This window comes from Chrysoperla carnea, chromosome 2, assembly GCF_905475395.1.
Source record: "Chrysoperla carnea chromosome 2, inChrCarn1.1, whole genome shotgun sequence".
NCBI lineage: Eukaryota > Metazoa > Arthropoda > Insecta > Neuroptera > Chrysopidae > Chrysoperla > Chrysoperla carnea.
The window spans coordinates 18,345,637-18,365,948 of record NC_058338.1 but is presented as its reverse complement, the minus strand read 5'-3'; the positions used below and the strand labels follow the sequence as shown (position 1 = coordinate 18,365,948).

At 28.0% G+C, this 20,312-nt stretch overlaps 1 protein-coding gene across 1 annotated transcript in view; it reads left to right on the top strand.

Moving 5' to 3' along the window:
- Positions 1-1,147: 1,147 nt before the first annotated feature.
- Positions 1,148-20,312, top strand: part of LOC123292520 (nephrin-like) — a 197,046-nt gene continuing 177,881 nt past the window's right edge. Inside the window, exon 1 of the mRNA XM_044873233.1 lies at positions 1,148-1,192. Coding sequence (XP_044729168.1) covers positions 1,148-1,192 — 45 coding nt within the window. The remainder of the gene's footprint in view (positions 1,193-20,312) is intronic.

The window sequence follows — 20,312 nt, the reverse complement described above, 5'->3', positions numbered from 1 at the left end:
TGCCATTAATACTCTTTCATGAACACCACAACGAAGGTGCCTTTTGATTAAAAAATCGGCCCCATTACAATAACTTCCTATACTGGAAAATTAACAAGTGAAAACAAACAATTGACTGATTAAATTGTTGAATACCATGTATAGACAGTGTTGATTGTGCAGTCGTTTGTTTATATACGTCATATAAGTACAGCTGCTCTCTCACACAAATTAATAACAGTATCTTTCTTCTCACTTTCTCGGTGTATATACTATATGCAATAAACAAACAAACAAATACATAATATATGAGATGTATAAATTTAAAATCTATACCTGTATTTATACTAAATAATGTTTCAAAACCAAAACTTACATGATGGGTCCTACGTATCGGTTTACAAGATGGATCCTACGTACTCAATTGATGTATATTGCTCATTTACGAACTTGACCTCACTTTTTATGTCCTTAGCACACTGTACAAATTTCAGTTTGATATCTCTTTTCGTCTTTGAGTTATCATGTTCACAGACAGACAGACGACTACACGGACACCCGCAAATGGACTAATTAGATGATTTTATGAACACCTATACCAAAATTTTATCGTAGCATCAATATTTTTCAAGCGTTACACAGTGAAGTGATTTGACCCCGCCCCCTTTTATATAGAGCAGACCACTAATTTTATAGAGGAGGTAAAAAAACAATAGTAATTCATTATAAACCAACCCAGAGACAAATATGTCAGTTTACGTATATGTAAATATTGACAACCTCCAGCAGATCCTGATTACACACATTTATAAATTTTTTAACAATCTTGGATGAGCTATGTGTCTCAAAAGAAACTGTTTTTTGAAAGTTACGTCCAGAATCTTTTCTAATTTCTCAAAAATATTTATCAGAATCAAAGTTGTCGCGGAAAAAAGGCACACTTAGTACAGCGCATACAACCCTAAAATAGCAATAAATAATTTTTAATAAATGGGGCTAAAATATTACTATTAGTTTTTCAACGCGTTACATTAAATTTAAGTATGTTAAATGTACAAGATAATTTATGATAGCATTTCACTATAAACACTATACCTATAACATAGTATTCATAATATTGTATATATGTAATAATAATAATGTTTATAAAACATAACAAAGAGTTACAATGAAATCAACATATTATTTATTACCTGTTGTTGACTTATGGAAGGTAAATTAATTAACAAAAGTCAATATTTAACAAACACATTGTTAACAGTTCTATTAATAATGTTACCTAACAAATGAAACATACATTATTTATTATTATATTTACATTATATGCACAAGTTTTGCATATAATATATGCTATTTATATGTATAAATATATACATATTAGACCATGAACTCATGATGAAACGAAAGATGGATTTGTTTTTTCTGTATTTTTGCGTCTTGATATTTTGGTAATAAAGAAATTTGAATTTTTTATCGTGTCTATGTCTATTTTATTAACCGACTTCAAACAAAAAAGGAAGAAGTTATCAATTCGACAGTATTTTTTTTTTATTTGTGTTACCTTAGAACTATGGGTGAACCGATTATGAAGGTTTTTTATCTGTTTGAAAGCTGGTGCTTCCCGTGTGGTCACATTTCATTATGGTTATAGTTCTTACAACGGCTTCCATGTGAAAACCATTAAAGTCTTAAATTTGCATGCATGGCAAGAGGACGAATAACTCAATATCACGCCAACCGATTTCGATGATTCTTTTTTTTAGTGACAAATTAGTTAGTGTACTCACTAATCAGATTCACTAAAAATCACAAAATAAATCAAAAAACTTTTAACAAAAAGAAAACCGACTTCAAAAGAAAAACTTTTCCAAAACCAATTAATATGCTATTTAAAAATTATTATTCATATACTAAAAAGTAAAAAAATACTATAATATAATGTAGTTAAAATTAATGTTATTTTTGAAGTCGGTGTCAGCCAAGTTAATGTAGTAAACTGTTCTGTCAGAGTTGTTTTCTTGGCTGACACCGACTCCAAAAATAACAATAATTTTAACTACATTATATCATCGTTAGTTTTTTACTTTTTAGTGCATATTAATTTGTTTTGGAGAAGTTTTTCTTTTAAAGTCGAATTTCTTCTTGTTAAAAGTTTTTTTCATATATTGTGGGCTAACTCGTGCTATAAATTTGAACACTCGAACCACGATCTTCAATTTTCGTTGTTATCTTTACAAATCCGGAAATATTCACGCAAAAAAAATTATAGTTTTGCTTCGTTATGAGCTCACGGTCTTGAAAATAATATGTATAGTTCATTATATACCTTGGTTCATTTAAATCATAGATAGAATACAGCGTGGGTATAAATTCAATTAAATATACGTTTGAGTAAAACTGAGAAAACTTTTTTTATTTGTTTTGTAAGCTTAGCTTACATATTGTTTTTTAAACGTTTTGTAAGCTTATTGATTTATGTCTCAACATAATATTCGAAAATTCTCGTTTGTTACTAGTAAAACAGAAATACTATTTCCAGAAAAATATAAAGTTCTTGAAAATGAAAATTGAAAAATAACATTTCCACGTAGTCAATGATAAAACTACGTAATTAAGTATCGACGTTGACTCCACTATTTAGTTATCCCTGATCTATGTATTAAAATTCTATGGTATTTTACAAATGAAATGATTTTAATATAATATTTTATATTGACTGACATCTATCATATGTAGTAAACTCCATTATTTATATGGTAGATGCATTTAAATTGAAAAATATTATAATTAAAGAGATAAATAAAATAACACAATCTTTGATGAACAAAAAAAAAAAATTTACAATTATATAAAATTAATTTTCAAACAAAAATAAAAAAGTAAATATGGAAAACTCATCGATTTAATTTAATTTATAATTGGATATTTAGCTTTAAATTGAAAACGTAATCAAATTTCATACTATTTAAAAAAAAAAAAAAATAAATAAAAGTAATATTAACAAGTGAAAACAAACAGTTGACTGAGTTAATTGTTGAAATACCATGTATAGACAGGGGTGAGATAGACACATACATTTCTCGTACACATAACTGATATTCCCATATAATACATACTATATAATTTGCTCTCTCACGGGTAAACAGTGATGTTATCGAAAAAAATTTTCAAGCAAAAGTTGCTTATAAGGAACCTTTTTTACATTTAAACTTTTGTTCTATCTCTAACGGTTTACAAGATGGGTACTACGGACCCGTTTGAATGAAAATTAATTTTTGACTCTTTCTTTTTTAAGCATACATAGAGTAACGAATAGCTGTTTTTAATTAGGCATTATACACTAAGGAAAATGACTTTGTATAAAAGATTTTAAGTGTCCAGTATATTAAATTATAACCCATTAACATTAGTCTTCATAACAACACACCCACACCATTTTTAGTAACATTATAGAGAATAACTAACAAACAACAGGTTACCGTTAAAATAACATAAATTCATTAGAGAATACACTCATACGTCGCTTATTATACAATGTGTTCTTCTCTTCAAAAATATCCACCGTTTATAACTCTTTACCTGTTGTAATTATTGTTCTGAGTGAAAAAACGTCGATTTAGATATCGAAGGGGAAGTTAAAAAATGGTACCTAGAAAATTTTAGGTTTCACCCATTCTCCCCTAGCCACCCAACTTTGAAATTTCAAATGGCATTTCCTACCTTGTGATACCTCATTTGAAAAGGCATACAATTTTCTTTTCAACCATGATAAAAAAATATGAAACCGATCCCCATCCCATCTTATGGGTAGTCTATCTTGATAACCAATCGATCAATTTCAATTTCTTTTTATGGTTGAAGAGCCAAATGTACAGTCTTTCAAACTAGGTACTACAACATAGGGTGTCAGTTTGAAATTTCTAAATTGGGATGACTAGAAGTGAAAGGGTAAAATCTAAAATTCTCTTGGTATTACTTTTGAACTTTCTCTTCGATATCTAAATCGACGTTTTTTCACTCAAAACAATTATCATATCCGGTCAGGAGTTATTAAGGGTAGGTACTTTTGAAATGACACACTGTAAAGGTTATTTGTATGTGTTGTATCAAGCTAAATAAAATGTAACGAAAGATGTAACATAAAATTCATATATAAATAATAATAATAATCTTTTTAACAAAATTATTTTGTTTCGTGTAGAATTTCATCTCTAATATAGCAGACAAAAAAAAATGTACGAAAAACTTCTATTATTTCATTTAATAGAACTTTGGAGTCAGTCTTACTTTATACAAACTGAAACGTAAGTGGTTATGAATGAAAATATATTTTTTTATCTAGAAAATTAGACAAAAAAAATTGAGAATAAGGGGAATGTCACAACTAACTAAGTCAATTGATTAAACACTCTGTATGTATATGGGTATCCTTGTTAGATTACATATTATAGATATGTAATATGATTGTAATTCAGAAGCTTAAATTATGGCCAATATATGGAAAGGTTTCCGGCATAACTTGTTTATTTTTACAAAACTAGTTTTGTTTGTTTTTTTATGTTTTAAAGGTACCCATAGGTGTACGATCCATTGTGCAATTTCACATAGGTTCACGAATTAAGAGTTACTTTAGGCGTAGATTAAGCTATTACAATAACATTTGGCTATATTTCTCCGTCTTTAAATTTTCGTGATAATGGCAGGATTGTGAAAATAGACTATTAAGATTCTATGAATAGTTATTTTTCCAATTTGAATGAGCAGTAAACTTAACCAACACCCCCATATATAACGCACAAATTCCTAGTTTGCCTAGACTAAATACATTTAATAGAGATAGCAATAGATGGAAACTAGCAATCCCTTTAACAAGATACCTACTTGTTGAAAAGTTTAATCATTAACATACTTCAAGAAAATCAAAGTCCGTTTAACTCGTATTTCTATGACTTTTTCTGAAGCTCTACCATCAACTTTTATAAGTTTACTTAAAATGAAGTTATATTAAATAATTGACTTCAAAAAAGATTCTCTGTTTTTTCTGGATCTTTTTCATCGAAGATTTAATAAATTTATGAATTAATAATAATAACGAGTACTATATTTGCTATATGCAAACTTTGGTAATCATAGAGTTCCATTGATTATAAACATCAGAAAGGTGGAAGAAATCCACCCTTCTCATGTTATTGTGAATTAAGGTATTAATGAAATTTGAGTTCGTCCTCTTTGCTTTCTTTCTTTTCTCCTCTAAAAAAGTTGCCTTTTTCTTAAATTTCCTAATATTTCGAGAATAATGCCAGACAGTTTAAGCACTTTGCCATTGGGGAGGTATATTGTCCACGAAATACGCTAAATTCTTCGATATAACCACATCTCCACTGCTTCCAGAACTTTTTTTTGTTCTTTTTGTAACCATTCACGACTTGCATGTATACCATAAAATAGGCGACACACATTTTTGTTCTTTTTGAAATGTTTTTATTTTTCAGTAACGAACTGAATTTATTAAAAGCCATTTTTGCGAAGGACACACGCCTCTTGATCTCATTTAACACATCAGTCGTCTACAAGAGCTCCAAGGTATACATATTTGGTCTTACTTGTGTTTATCATTTAGATGTAGTGTTCCCATTATTAAATGTGTAAAATCACTAAACTCAACGAAAGTTGTTTTTGAAATGAGAAAAGTAGAAATTGCAAGCAAATACTTTATGAAACTCACGCCAATGAATCAATTTCGGGTTAGATGTACAATTGGAATTGACTTCAAAGACGTAATTAATGCCTTGCAGCAAAATTATATATGTATATTGTTAAATTTTATTTGTTTTATAAAGTAATTTCTATTCTTCAAATAATTTTTGTACTAAATATTTTAAATATTAAAATATCTAAAATACATTTCAAAGTATGAAAGAATCTTTAGTATAGGTAACGATGTATACATTTTAGTACTCTTGTAGTCATGTATTCTAGTTACTAAAAGTTATTGTATTGCCATGTAGAGAGAAAAGCATCGTTTCTTAACTCACAGAGAGTTTATACTGTGGAGAAGATAGATACTACAAGCATTAGTCGAATGTATGTGAGTAGTCATTCTTGTTTTATGACAATCCTCCCGTTGGGAAATCTATTTCGCTTGTAGGACAATAAGGAGTATGAGTAGTTTATTGATGGTGCTACGTATACATATACAGGATGAGTCATCAAAAATATGGAAAGAATTAGTTTAAAATGCCATCAAGAATCAGTTTTAATGAAATTTTGGCAAGGCTTTATAACGAAATTGTGATTTTGTTTCTATCGAATAAGCAACGATTGTTGTTTGTACTATATCATTACGGAATAAAATTTGGAGAAATTTTTATATGTCGGGGCAAGACCCTACAACTTCTTGGACCTTGGATATCTTCTTATTCTTCCAATAGCTCCACGTACAGAAAATATTTTCAAGCCTTAATAGACTACGAATAAATATTAACCAAAATTCAAAGTATTTGCAGCCCAAAAGTCTCTCATTTGATTTAAAGAACGGTATTACAAGGTAAAATCTGTGAATACAGATGGATGTCAATAATATGCATATGCAGGCTTCTTGTTTTCTTAAAGATTTTAAAAAAGGCATACCAAATGCAATATAGCTGATTGAAAAACAAGAAGCCCTGCAGCAAATAGTTATCAATTTTTCTCAAAATAAGAAGTTTTTATTAATGATCAGATTAATATGGCGTTCAAACGGACACTGACAAAAACTCCTCGAAAAATTACCTTACAGTTTTGTTAATAATAAATAATAATAATATTCCAATTGTTTTTGTTAATTTTTTATCGATTTTTATATATCACACTGTATATTATCTATATATGTACAGTGGGTGTCTTTTGTAATGCGACACTTTGATAGAGTATATTGAACTTGAAGTTTTTTAAATGTGAAAATTTTCACAAAAAAGTGAAGATTGTAACGATTATATCCCAAGTTTTTATCATACCAAACGATCTACTCACTTTGTCTCGTCTACACTAATTAATTAAAATTGTGAAACATTCTAGGTAAATTTAAATTAAAAATTAAAATAAGAGTGGTAAATTTTGTAATTTTGTTTATACAATTTATTCTGAATTGATTAAAAGGTGACCAGCAACTTACGTGGGAAACCTCGATATAAAACTTGATGAAAATCTATTTAAATATAAAATAAATAAATAAATAAATACATTTTTAATTTGTGACAATTTTTTCGAAATTACAGTTTTTCGTCATGGCAAAATTATATATGATAAAAAATTACATTTTCAATCACAAATTAAAACTACAAATGATAAAAATTTTGTTGAATTCAGGTAAAATGAAATAGTCGGTGAATAATTAATACAGAAACAAAATCAAAAGTTATTTTAGTTATTTATAACATTTTTTATTACCTGTAGTCATTTTTGCTATACATACATTTGCCGAATATTTAATTTTAATGGAATTCAACAGAATTTTTATCACAATTTAACTAAAATTTTAATTTGTATCGTTTATAATATTGCAAAGAAGAATGGGCTATTATCTCGAAGCAAATTTTCCACATAAAAAAGGGAAACAGTATTTACTTACGTTCGATTTAAAAAATAAGCCCAAAAGGCCAACTAATGTGATTAAATTTCCAAACTAATCGCTAGAAATAAATTTACTTATCTTTCTCCATCACTGTAGTAATTTGTTTTTTTTTTTTCATCATAAATTTGCGTTAGACTTTGAAAGTTACTTAATCTTCGGAATTTTGTACTGTGAATCATTGATTATATGATTTTAGTCTCTAATGGAGTTATGAACTTTCAAAGCTTTTGAATTAATATAACACAATATAACACAATATAACACCCGGTAATAGCCATATTCCGGCATACAGAAATCAAGAAATATACACAGGCATGTAGAAGTTGTTTTTTTCGTCTTAATCTTTCTTCTATACCTCAACCCATATACATTTTCTGACAACGGCAATCAGCTGACTTCATTGAAAGTGTACATCACGTAACAAGCAGCTTAGTATTACAGTTTCTCTTTTCTAACTCGTCCTGATGTTCTTTATAAAACTTTCATGAATGTCAACTATCCGGTATTCCTAGCTTCGACAGAAGATGTAGCTTTAGGAGAAATTTCATTAGAATTACACACAAATTCAAAATTGTAAATGAAAAATAACTGGCCTAGGTAAAGCATAAGTTTAATTTTTATCAGCTGTGTTTAGTAGGGTAAACTGTAGTAACTTGACTCATTTGTGCCTTGAATATTTTGTACTTTTTCGACAGAGATTGTTATTTACTGGGCAGTATTTGTATTAAAAAGAGAATGTTTTCGAATGTCGAATTATAATGTGTTCGAATAAATTAAAAATACTTTTTTTTTACCACAATGTAAAAATTTTGATCTTCTAGCTGTCTATTTACAAGCTTACCATTGCATATTGTTTTATATATTTTATTAAACGCAAATCATTGGCTATTGGTGAGTAAATTGTTCACGTTCCCCACATGGAAGTATTATTAACTAAATGTCGAAGAGAGCGCCATCAGGTACAATCAGCAGGAATATTATAGGTACATCATGATCCTGTTTTTAAATCGATAATTCTAATAAGATAACATTTGAATTCTCAAAAAAATACGAAGTGTTCATCAATAATAGTGCTTCAAAGTTTCCAAGATGATATTTTAATGCATGATTATAAAATAAGGAACATAGTTCCAAAAATGTTCCAAAAACATAAAAATGTAAATTTTAATTCTGAGTATTACAGCCAAGCCTATAAAATTGGAAAATTTTCAGATTTTTTTTATTACAATGTAAGACTCTATTTTCTGGCAGTGAGAATCTAGCAAATTCAGACTATGTACAAGAGTTTTATTATTTTTTCAACTGGTATTACGTCTCATTTATAAAAAGTTTGTACCACCAAAACATTGTGTTGTCTTCTTATGTCTAGCTGGTATCTAGGAGCACATACAAAGTCACAACAATTTTGGATGGTTGAATTCATCATCAACTGGGACGCAACATATTACAGGGGTTAAATGTGGTGCGTCACTTTTATATGATACGAAATAATAATGGTAAATGATCATTTATTCGGTTTTGGTCTCGTAGTTCGTAGCAATAACAATAATAAAGACCAATATGTTTGAATGACAAGAGGCGACGTGACGTCAAATTTTTTTTATGGCACAATTTATTTCAATTTTTTTGCTTGTCATAATTTAGGATTTATGTTTTGTTGGGATTTGAGTTATGGTTGTTTAAATGAATTGTTTAATTTTCTATGCCAAAATGTTTATACTGTAAGTCATTGGCGGCAATCAAATTCATTTGTAGAAAGAAAATGCAATGTGGGATTTCGGTTTGTATCGAATTATGGTAATAATAATAATAATAATGGAGTTTAACTTCCATTTCTCTGACATATACGCCTATAACAGAGGCCACCCGCATCATTATTTGTTTAACTACATACATATTTACAATTACATTTTGATTTGAGTATATCAGAAAAGGTGGTGAATTGTTTGACATTTACTATTAAAAATTTTTACAGAAATCTTTAATTTATGGTTCAAAATGATATCAAAGATCTGTTCCATCTATGATCATCATTTTGATCCATAAATTATAGGTTTCTGTAAAAATTTAAAATAGTAAATATCAGATTAAATTTAATTTATTTAATTTTTTTTTATTTAATGTATCTTTATAAATTATGGCTCATGTGTTATTCTGATGTCTGAGCTATATTGGTGTACAGTTTCATTAAAAATCATTTGCTATTTTTTGGGTGAAAGCGTATCAAACAAACAAAAATTCTTACTTTCACATTTGTAATAAATATAGGTATATGCAAAATAAAAATTTCAACATAAAAACAGCGATAAACGTCAAATATCCAGCGTAAAGTTGAAATCCATTTCAGACATTTCAAACATATATGTTAAAAATTGAAATGTTAGATTAAAAATACCACAACATTGGTGTATTTTCTGGGTAAATTTTTACCAACTGTTGTTACGTTCAATAACAAAAACCACAATACCACCATTAAAAAAATATATACATTTTTTGTTAGTTAAACAAAAATAAAATATTATTCTTTATGTTTGTTTGAAACTGTTATTAATCATTCAATCACTCTTTTATGTGAATTTACGATTTTTAATTTATTTGACACAGAAATTATATTATTTTATATATTATTAAAAAAACTCGTTGAAAAACTAAATGCCATCATGAGCCTCCTCTGATTTTCTACAAACTGTGTAAAAATACGTTTTCCGAGGATCGAAAATTTCTCACATCTCTCTTTCTCTTCGCAAAATATATCAATCTATAGCCTAAACATTAATGCTAAAGCTTATACGATTATCGTTCCACAAGTTATGGAGAAAGTTGAAATTTATTTCTCTGTTTCATACATGTGACGGAAGAATCGACTGTTGAGTGATATTATATAGTTGTTCCGAAAACAGACGTTTGTACACCGGACAATTCACAAAATATATTTTTATAGATTGTGATTAATGATTATGTTTTCTTTTTCCTAAAGATATTAAAAATATAATAAGCTTGATTTATTTATAAAGAAAAACAATCATTTTTATTTATATTTAATTTATAAATTTAATTCACTTTTAGTGATAAAGTTTAATTTTGAAAAATTGAAGTTAAAAATAAAATTTCATTATACTACAGAGTGCAACATTTATGGCTATAATTTATAAAATATATAAAAAAAAGTAGAAATAAAAATAAAGAAAATAATGTAATTTTCTATATGTATTTTTACGATAATGAAAAAATATTTGTGATACAAAAGAATACATTTTCCTGAATGTCTGTACTATGGGAATGTTGGCTAGAACACAATTAATCTGATCGCATTTTAATTTCTAAGGCATCCTTTTCGCTAGGTCATAATTACCTGAAATTCATATTTTTACCAGAATAGGTAAAATCATTTTCGAATTTTTCCGATACAGAATTTAAGAAAATATGAAACGAGAAAAATGTGACTGAGTGCTATAAAACTCATTTTATAAAGCACCTAAATTAGTCCCAAATTTAAAAAAAAATCGTTTTTATTGGAATGAAGACCGAATCTTTTTGGATTCGAGTTTCACTACCATGGGAATCATATCTTGAAAACGATAAAAACGCTGTCCATTTCCGAAGTTTAAAGTCGTTTATGATTGGATAATGATTTTGATAATTAAGGAAGGGAAACAAATAATGCCAGTTTTAAAAATTTTATTGATTTAAGTCAAAATTTTTGTTTCTATCCAAATGAAAAAATCTTATTTGGAGATTGCATAGTTTAGAGATTGAATGTCTTTCCATTTTCTTTCTTTAATTCATACTTGAAATATTTTTAATAATAAGAGCCTAAATGGCCTAGCGGTCTAAGGCGTCGTCTTAGAACGTTGGACTATTTAGACTTGGGTTTCGGGTTCGAATCCAGGCAGCGGCAGTGTGAGCAATTTATAATTAATGGGAGTGCAGAATTGATCACATTGTCGTCGCTTGGATAAGAACGAAGTTGCCGACTCCACCCACATCAATAATGTAATTGCAAATATGTTTGTAATTGAATAAATTAAGAGAAAGAATGGTGTGGGTGGCCTCTGTGATAAGACATATGTCACAAATACGGAGGTTAAACCCCCATTATTTGAAGTATATTATATTTTTTTTTCACGTGTTTACGATAGCTGGTATCTAAACACTCATATTATATAGCATAGACATACGGTGCTCAATCCAGAATTTCTTAAGATTTTTATTATTATTATAATTTTTTTTTTTAAATGATAAAAATAATAATTAACAATCTTTTAACATATTTCTCATTGCTTATCAATATTGAAATGAAATATATTTGAAAAGAAAATCAAGTAGGTAACATCCACAACTACATTCTACAAAGATATTCTACATATAAACAGCTATTCGTTGTGTGCGTAGTCATGGTAGGGATAATAAAATCGATGCCAGCGCTTTAAGTGAAAAATTTTGGAGATAAAGTGGGCTGTTATGACTAATTTGCAATTCTTTACATGTTAATGATATAGAAACTGTCAAATTAAAATGATTGAAAAACACTAATTAATTAAACTTAATGCATTAAAAATTGTGAAAATAAGAAATCAAATTGTACAAATATTATTTTTCAAATGTTAATTATCGTAATTATTTATTTAAATTTGTGAAACAAGAATATTAAATTTTAAATGTAAGTTTTCAATGCAATCCACACAATTATATATGCATCCATTAATTCTATAATTAAAGTAGTGTATCGTTGTCATGGAAACGAAATTCACGCTCGGAGCGAATACCGTAAGCATTGTTTTGTGATTTTATGATGAACATTAAAATAACAATAGATTTGTTTTCCATCACCTACCTGGCTTTTCTCTTTTCAAAGAGGCAAAAAAAAAAAGTATACAAAATATAGCTCTGAAAAACCATAAGTTAGTGTATTTATACAAAAGCACTGTTTAGATAGATAAATATTTTTCTATATAAAAAAAAAGTATAATAATAATCATAATAATCATTTCAGCACAAATGAAGAAACGAAAAAATTGTAATAAATAAATATACACAACTTTTTATATAGGGGATGATTTTTTAGTGAAAATATTCCTATTCCTATTATTTCCACAATGCACAAATAGAAAGTGAATATGGGAATGCTTTCTACTGCTATGAGTTGAATGTTTTCTACAGCATAAAATCAAATTTGTACATCGATCCCCGAATATGTACAAGATATTGCACATATATGCATATGTGCAATTTAATGTTCCATAAAAATTTAAGGCGAGATTTTTTGCATGCAAAAAGTTTAAATCAACCTTTGGTCAAAGAGCGTTTTTGAGATATACCACCCTAAGTTTTCAAACAAAACCAAAAATTATAATAAGAATGTTTACTTTCGTTTGTTTCGATTCAAAATTCTTTTTACAGAAATAAGATTAAAGGTTCTTAAAGACACATTCTTTTAGAAATCCTATTTCATTTCTGACCATAAAAATTTTTGTCATCTAATATCTCCAAAAAGAAAAGATTTTGACCTAATGTTTATATGTACTTTTTGTTTTGTTTTTATTAAAATATTATAAGATGCAATCAAAAACCAAACATTTACTATATTTTGTGTTATTTTTGTTCAAAACTGTATCATTGCATATCTTGAAAAAAATTACAGGTTTATTTGAGCTATCTCCTCATTTTAAGATAAGGATTATTTTTTTTGCAATATTAAGAGCACATTCTTAAATATTACTTAAAAAAATTTATATGATAAATAATAGTAAAGCTTATTTCGCCAACATTTTGCAACTAAAGAAAGAAAAAACTATAGTATCATGTATAGAATCCAGAAACGGACCTTCCACTGACCACTGAACAGCTCAAATCAGAAAGTTTGTAAACTATTCTGCCAATACATACATTCAAATAACCAAACTAGCAAAATTGTCGTGTACTAAAGACAAATCTTTTTGAAATTTGTTTATTCAAATATGGAAAAAACTGCACATTATGCCTGGAATATTGTGAAATTTGATGTGAAAAACTACACATCAAATCAAGCATCGTCCATATTCTCGTTCAAGTCTCGTAGGCTTTCTTCTGGTGATATTTCTCAAATATTGTTTTATCAAACTTACGTACTTTTCATATTCAGTGAGACTCTTATTTTGATACATTTTGATAAAAAAATCACTTATATTTATATCACCTTTCATAAATATAAATTAATGTCTCCGACGAACAATATTTGTTTTGTATTATATAAAAACGTCTATCTATCTGTGTATGTATGCTTTTTTGTAGCCAGTTATTGTTCAAAATTACTTTCAGTGACATTCATGATGATTCCTCTCATTTAGATCAACCATTTTCATTTTACTAATTAACTGAATACTTTATAATACAAAAATAATAATATAGTAATGGTAAGTGAATATAATTTATTTTTATCTTACATTAAATAAATTATATTTAATTATTACTATTGTTTGAAACGTTGACAAATGGCCATTGTCTGTCAAGAAATATTCAAAAAAAAATTATTTTTAAAACTAGGTTCATTATCTTGGGTAAATATTAATTAGTAATTTATGATCTAATAAGAAGCGGGACAGAACTTTTAATCTGCCTTTGTGATAAAAGCTTCATCCCAACAATTGTAAGTGAAGGTATTCTCCTCAAAATTTGATCTCAAAAATGCACTCGAAGAAACGGTTTTACACGAAGTGTTTGATTGAGACATTGTAAAACCAATTAGTTTCATTTGTTGGTATCTCTGACGATGATGGTTTACGATTTGTTTACCCTCTTAAAAAATTAACTCAGGGCCTATGTGGGCATTGGCACCCAGCTACGGCGCGTTTCAACGACTTTTACACAGAGTTCCTCTAGTATTTTTTGCTCAACTGAACCACACACACTCTTACCAACCAAAGCACTCCCACAATAAATGTGTTTGAGCAAATTGTTTTCGCTCAAACTGAGCTACGCACCTTCTCGCTTCATTCAAAAGTATATGTTTTTTCTTATGTGATGTAATAGTTACTTTGGTAAAAAAATTAAAAAATAATTAACTAAAACCACTTAGTCCCATTCATTAAGAATGCGTCCAACACGCATTTTTAAATAGCACTTTTGTGTCGCTCAACATATAAACGGGTAAATTCTTTTTCAGTTATGTATTATAAAAACGAACCAAACGGAAAGTTGGTGGGAAAAAATAGTAGACTTTTTATAATATCAGATACGTGATAAGGAAGGAACTATGAAAAAAAGCTTAAGTAACTACATTACGAATGTTCTTCCTCCATTTATTTTATGTCAAATTGTTAACTGTTTTTATTGCATTGTGAAAATAAACGTACAAGAAAACATATACACACACATCATTTTTCTTCTTCATCTTCGGGGTACTCCATCTACAAAACTAAATTTTTTTTTCCTGTTTTGGGACCGTAACTCAACTAACATGGTTTATTATTGCTATTTCTCAATGTTTTAATTCATTTTAATTCAGTAGCAAAAGTTGCAGACTTTAACAAGAGACGTCATGTTCTGGCATCAGATAAGACATAGTTCTTCGGGTTACTTTAATAGATAATTTAGATTCTCAACGGCAAGAGATAGAATGACACTTTAAATTAGAAAGTTGATCGTCATAAAAAAACAAACTATTTATATTTTTTTCGAAAAACGTTAGCTTTCGGAGGAAATGTGACTTAAAAATATGTCATTAATGCTTTTAATCGAAAAATATCTATTATCAAGGACAATAGAGGTCAGATACTAAAGCGAACACCAAACAACAATGATAGTAGGCGATTTCATACTTGATAATTGAATATTTTTGCTGTCGTTTGTTGTTCACTTTCGTGTCTGATCGAAGCAAAATAATTATTTGTTTATTAGAATAATTTACATTTAAACTTTTAATATTTCCGCTTTTTATTCCATTGTAACCTAAAGATAATACTGAAATATATATTTTATCAAAAAGTAGTCAAATTTTTTTTTTAAATCTGAATTAATAATAAGCTCTATTCAATCATATTATCATTATGCAAATACATTTGCAAATATTATTTCAAATACACATACATAATCAATGGTTATATTACGATAGTTAGAAATAATTTGTTGGTTCTCTGTCCGTTGTTCGAAAAAATTATATATTTGAAACTTCTTGCTTTAAAAAACAATTCTTGCTTTACAGTTGAATCTGGGCTTATTTTATTGTATTCCAAATTTAAGTAAATTGATTATGAACTTAACTAATTTCCATAACGATTTCTATTTCAACAAAAATTTTATATATTCCCCCATCCTGCTTAACCTACCCCGCTTAATCCATTCCAACAAGCCCCGGTCTGACCTTGGACTTATGGGCAGGCCTTCTGAATTGGAGCTCGCTGCGCCGCGCTCGTATGTTGCTATAATAACTACCTATTCTCAATATCTGAATTATAATAAATAATACCTCAATACTATTAAAAATGCAAAGTACATAGTAAGTTGTAAGTGGAACCCACAAAAACCGTTGTAGTGGACCGAATGGTAAATCTAAACCATCATCGAATCCACTTCCATCAAAATTTCATCAAATTCGGTCTGTCCGTTTAGGTGAAGTACAGTGACTAACATCTGAACACTTGAAATATGTATACTAGATGTATCAGATTGTATTTATTACAAAACGACTCTAACAATAAGTATTTTAGTTGGTTCATGAATTTTCAACGAGTTTTATCTATTTATTATAAAATTAAATATGTATGAAATGGCTCAACAATCAGTAAATATAAATGGAACAGTAGTACAGTAGTAGATCGTTTTAAGTATTCAATATAATATATGAACATTGAACATTCATATATTTTATATATATATATATATACAAACATGCATCGATACTATACACCATATTCAAAGCTCGTTCTGTAATAGGCAGAAAACAGGTCATGTGTGACGATTTCTATGAAATATATACCTATAACATGATATATATTTTGAGAAGTGAAGGGAAAATGAAAATACTCTAAATGTTTATGGTGATTTTTTAGTTACTTTACTTAAAAACGCAAGCATATTTGGTATTTGAAATTATTTTCTTTCATTTTATACCAAATTTCAAAAAAGGAGATAGCAAACAGTTTTTTATTCTGTCTCTCTCATCTCCTTCATGAAATCTCGATTAATCGGCATTTAAATATACTGTCCATATTTGAAATTACGCCTCCTCCCATATTTAAAAAATCCATTTTTAAATATTAATAGTTCATGAAGCTGTGAATTAAAAAAAAAATTTAATTGATAAAATTTTTTTTTTTTTTTTCGGAAATTCTCATTGAATATTAATGAAATAAAACATGCAACGAATAATAAATACACTCTTAGTAAAGGCCTTCAAAATTCTTACAATACAATCATTTCCTAAGTTTTTCTAGTTCGTTTATTATTGATATATTTAGACTTGACTGTAATGACTGTTTGTTTCATTGGACCGACCATCTTCGTTCAAGAAACGTCGAATCAAAATTTTGTCAGCACTCTCACCCAAAAAAAGCTCTTTTAAACCTCCGATAAAAAAAAAAGGAGTGTTAAGTTTAACTTCTTCTTTTTGAAGAGATTTTAACCTTCATTAACTTGAAAAAAGATGATATTCTTCAAACGACTAATCAGATTTACTTGAAACATAGCTAACATTAGATCCGATATTGTTCTAGAGGTTCCTTTTAAGTTTTATTTAACCTAACGGTTAGTTGGATTTTCATATATTTTGATGTCTGGTTCGGCTCACCATCGTTTAACCAGGTTTGAAAATCATCACAAGCATTTCAGCACTTTTTATTGAAAAGATATTTGACAATCTTAAATTCGCATAGAATTTTTAACCATAGCCAAAATAAAAAAATTTATTTTAAACGTTAAAGATTGATAAAATATTGAGGTATTATCTTACACTTTCAAATATAATTTCTATATGACCGTCCTCCACATCTGAATCATAACAAAACATTATTTCATTCTATTTTCGCAATAATATCTTCCAATGAAAACTAAAATTGTAAACACTTTATATGTATAAGGTAGAATGGATAGATTATAGATTTGAAAAACCGACAACTGGTATAGTGGTAGAGTATTCATATATATATATATATATATATATATATATATATATATATATATATATATATATATATATATATATATATATATATATATATATATATATATATATATTATGTACTGCTCACATCTGCAACGATAAAACACCCTGGATCTGTTTCAGATTCGATTTATGGCATGTTATTGGTTTTTGAATAAGAGATATTATATTGACAATACTAAAATTAAACTATTTATTCATAACAAAAAATATAAATCGATAAGTTTATATTCAACGACAACTTTACACGCTCGAAGTTCGATAATCCGTGATTATGTTTACTTTGTCAGAAATTATATTAAAATTGAGGAATAACATTAGTTGTTATTAGTATTAGTTATTTGGACATCTGATTTTATTATCACTATACATAATATTTGGATTCGAAATTTCGAAAATTAGGTTTGAAACTTGGCTTCCAAAAGATAGTCTAGGTTCTTCTGCTTATAATATAATAATATAATTCTGCTTATATCATTTTCGATTAACACCTAAACCGAAGTTTACACAGTTATTAAAATAATGATCCATTAAATTTGAGTTAAAGTTCATTACTTATTAGTTTGACAGCATTCAACATCCTTATTTTTTTTTTCTTAAACATTTTCATGTAATACAAATGTTAACCATATTTTATTTGACAAAGTATAAGACATCCGTATACAATGTGTTTTACTTTGAATGTAACTATCCTTGTATTTTATAGTATAGGAGAACAATTGCAATTATTTAAAATTTTTGGTCACGTCTGAAACGAAAAGTGTATAAACAAAGTAAATCACAGGAAAGTTGGATTAGGTATCAAATCAGAACATTTCAATTGATCTAGTTGGACGCTTCGTCTCTTTATTGCGTCTTCATCGGCAAATACAAATTATATCTTATTATCAATTACTGAAAAAAAAACTAAACAAAAAAATATTTTGTTAAAAAACCAATTATACATGTCACTAAACGATCGATCAACGCTTAGCTGAAACCTCTGGAAGCTGAAGCATGAATGGAATACATTGAACTAGATCATTATCACGAGCGAAGCCGTGAGCAAAACTACTTATACATGTCCTTAAAGTACACGTTACTTTGAACTTCATGGTAAAAATCTTGAATTTTTATTTGTTTAGTTTTTTTTAAGTAATTATACATTAGAGATTATAAATATAATTTGTACTTGTGAAGAAGTCTCAATAAACAGGCGAAACGTCCAATTGGATCAACTGTTCTGATTTGATACCTATTGCAACTTCTCTGTAATTCAGTTTCTTTTATTTAAATAATTGTTTGTTGCAGAATTTAGATATTACTCAAAGAACCGTATAAAATGATCTTCTGATGTTCAAAGTATTTCAAAAACTGAGAAAAATATATAACGCATTGTTGTATTACGAAAACTGATTGCAAAAATTTTTAATTCAGAATTAAATCATATTTGATTATTTGAGATATGAAGAAACAACTTAAGCCAACATTTTTCGCTACAAAACAATGCCTTATATACAAATATTTTTTGCGATGGGGCTTAAGACCCAAGAGGCCATGAAATCATGAAATGATAGCTATATCTCAACTCATCGAGCTTTAGATACGTCTCTTATAGCAGCATTGCATTTAGATACGTCTCTTAAAGCGGCAAGAAACTGGATCGTTTTCTCTACTAAAACCAAAATATGAGGAGGACTACTTTCAAAGAGAGGCACCCGGTATATACGTATTATTGATAAATTTGATATATATTTTAGTAAAAGTCACACATGTTTCATTGGCCATATGTTGACGAAAACGTGTTTCATTGTTAATAAAATCCATATCTTATCTAGATTATTACTTTCATAATATATCATTTTAATTTCATAAATTTTGAAGAAATCGAACAATATTACTGTTTTCTTCATATAAGACGTTGTAATAATTATTTCATCATTATGACCACCATAGATGGATAGATGTGTATGAAATATATAGGGCAAGGGTCAGTACACATTTTTTGCAACTCTTTAGGAGGCTGTTGTCGTAGTTACGTCAATGAAAATCCTTTGAAGTATAGAGTTATACCGGGCCAAACATATTTTTTGACATAAAAACAAATTTGTATCGATTGAAAAGTTTTAGTTTCCTAGGTAACCTAGATATCGGTGTTTGGTGCCTGTTGCAGTTTTTTTGGCGTTAACTCCTAATCAGCAAACAAATATCGTGCGATAAGGAACATAATTCCAAAAAGTAATATAAATAAAACACACATTCCCTGATCATATTTTTTGTAAAACTAAATTTAACAGAAATATTTTTTATGATTAATTCCATGAATTGTATAATATACAAATATTTTTCCAATTATGTATATTTATTATTTTCAGTAGCTTTTTCGCAGAAGTGGGTGTATTTAACCTCTAAGCTACACTTCCATGTTCCAACTTAAAATTCTAAAAATTGCAGAGAATTGTTTATTTCACCATCTGAGAAATTTTGTGGTAAAATGTGTAGCCCACAAGAATGGCATCCCTATTAACGGCTTGTTTTTTTTTTTCAAGTTTTGACAATATTGTTCAATTAGTACCGTTTTTGAAAGCAATTTTTTGGTTAAATTTG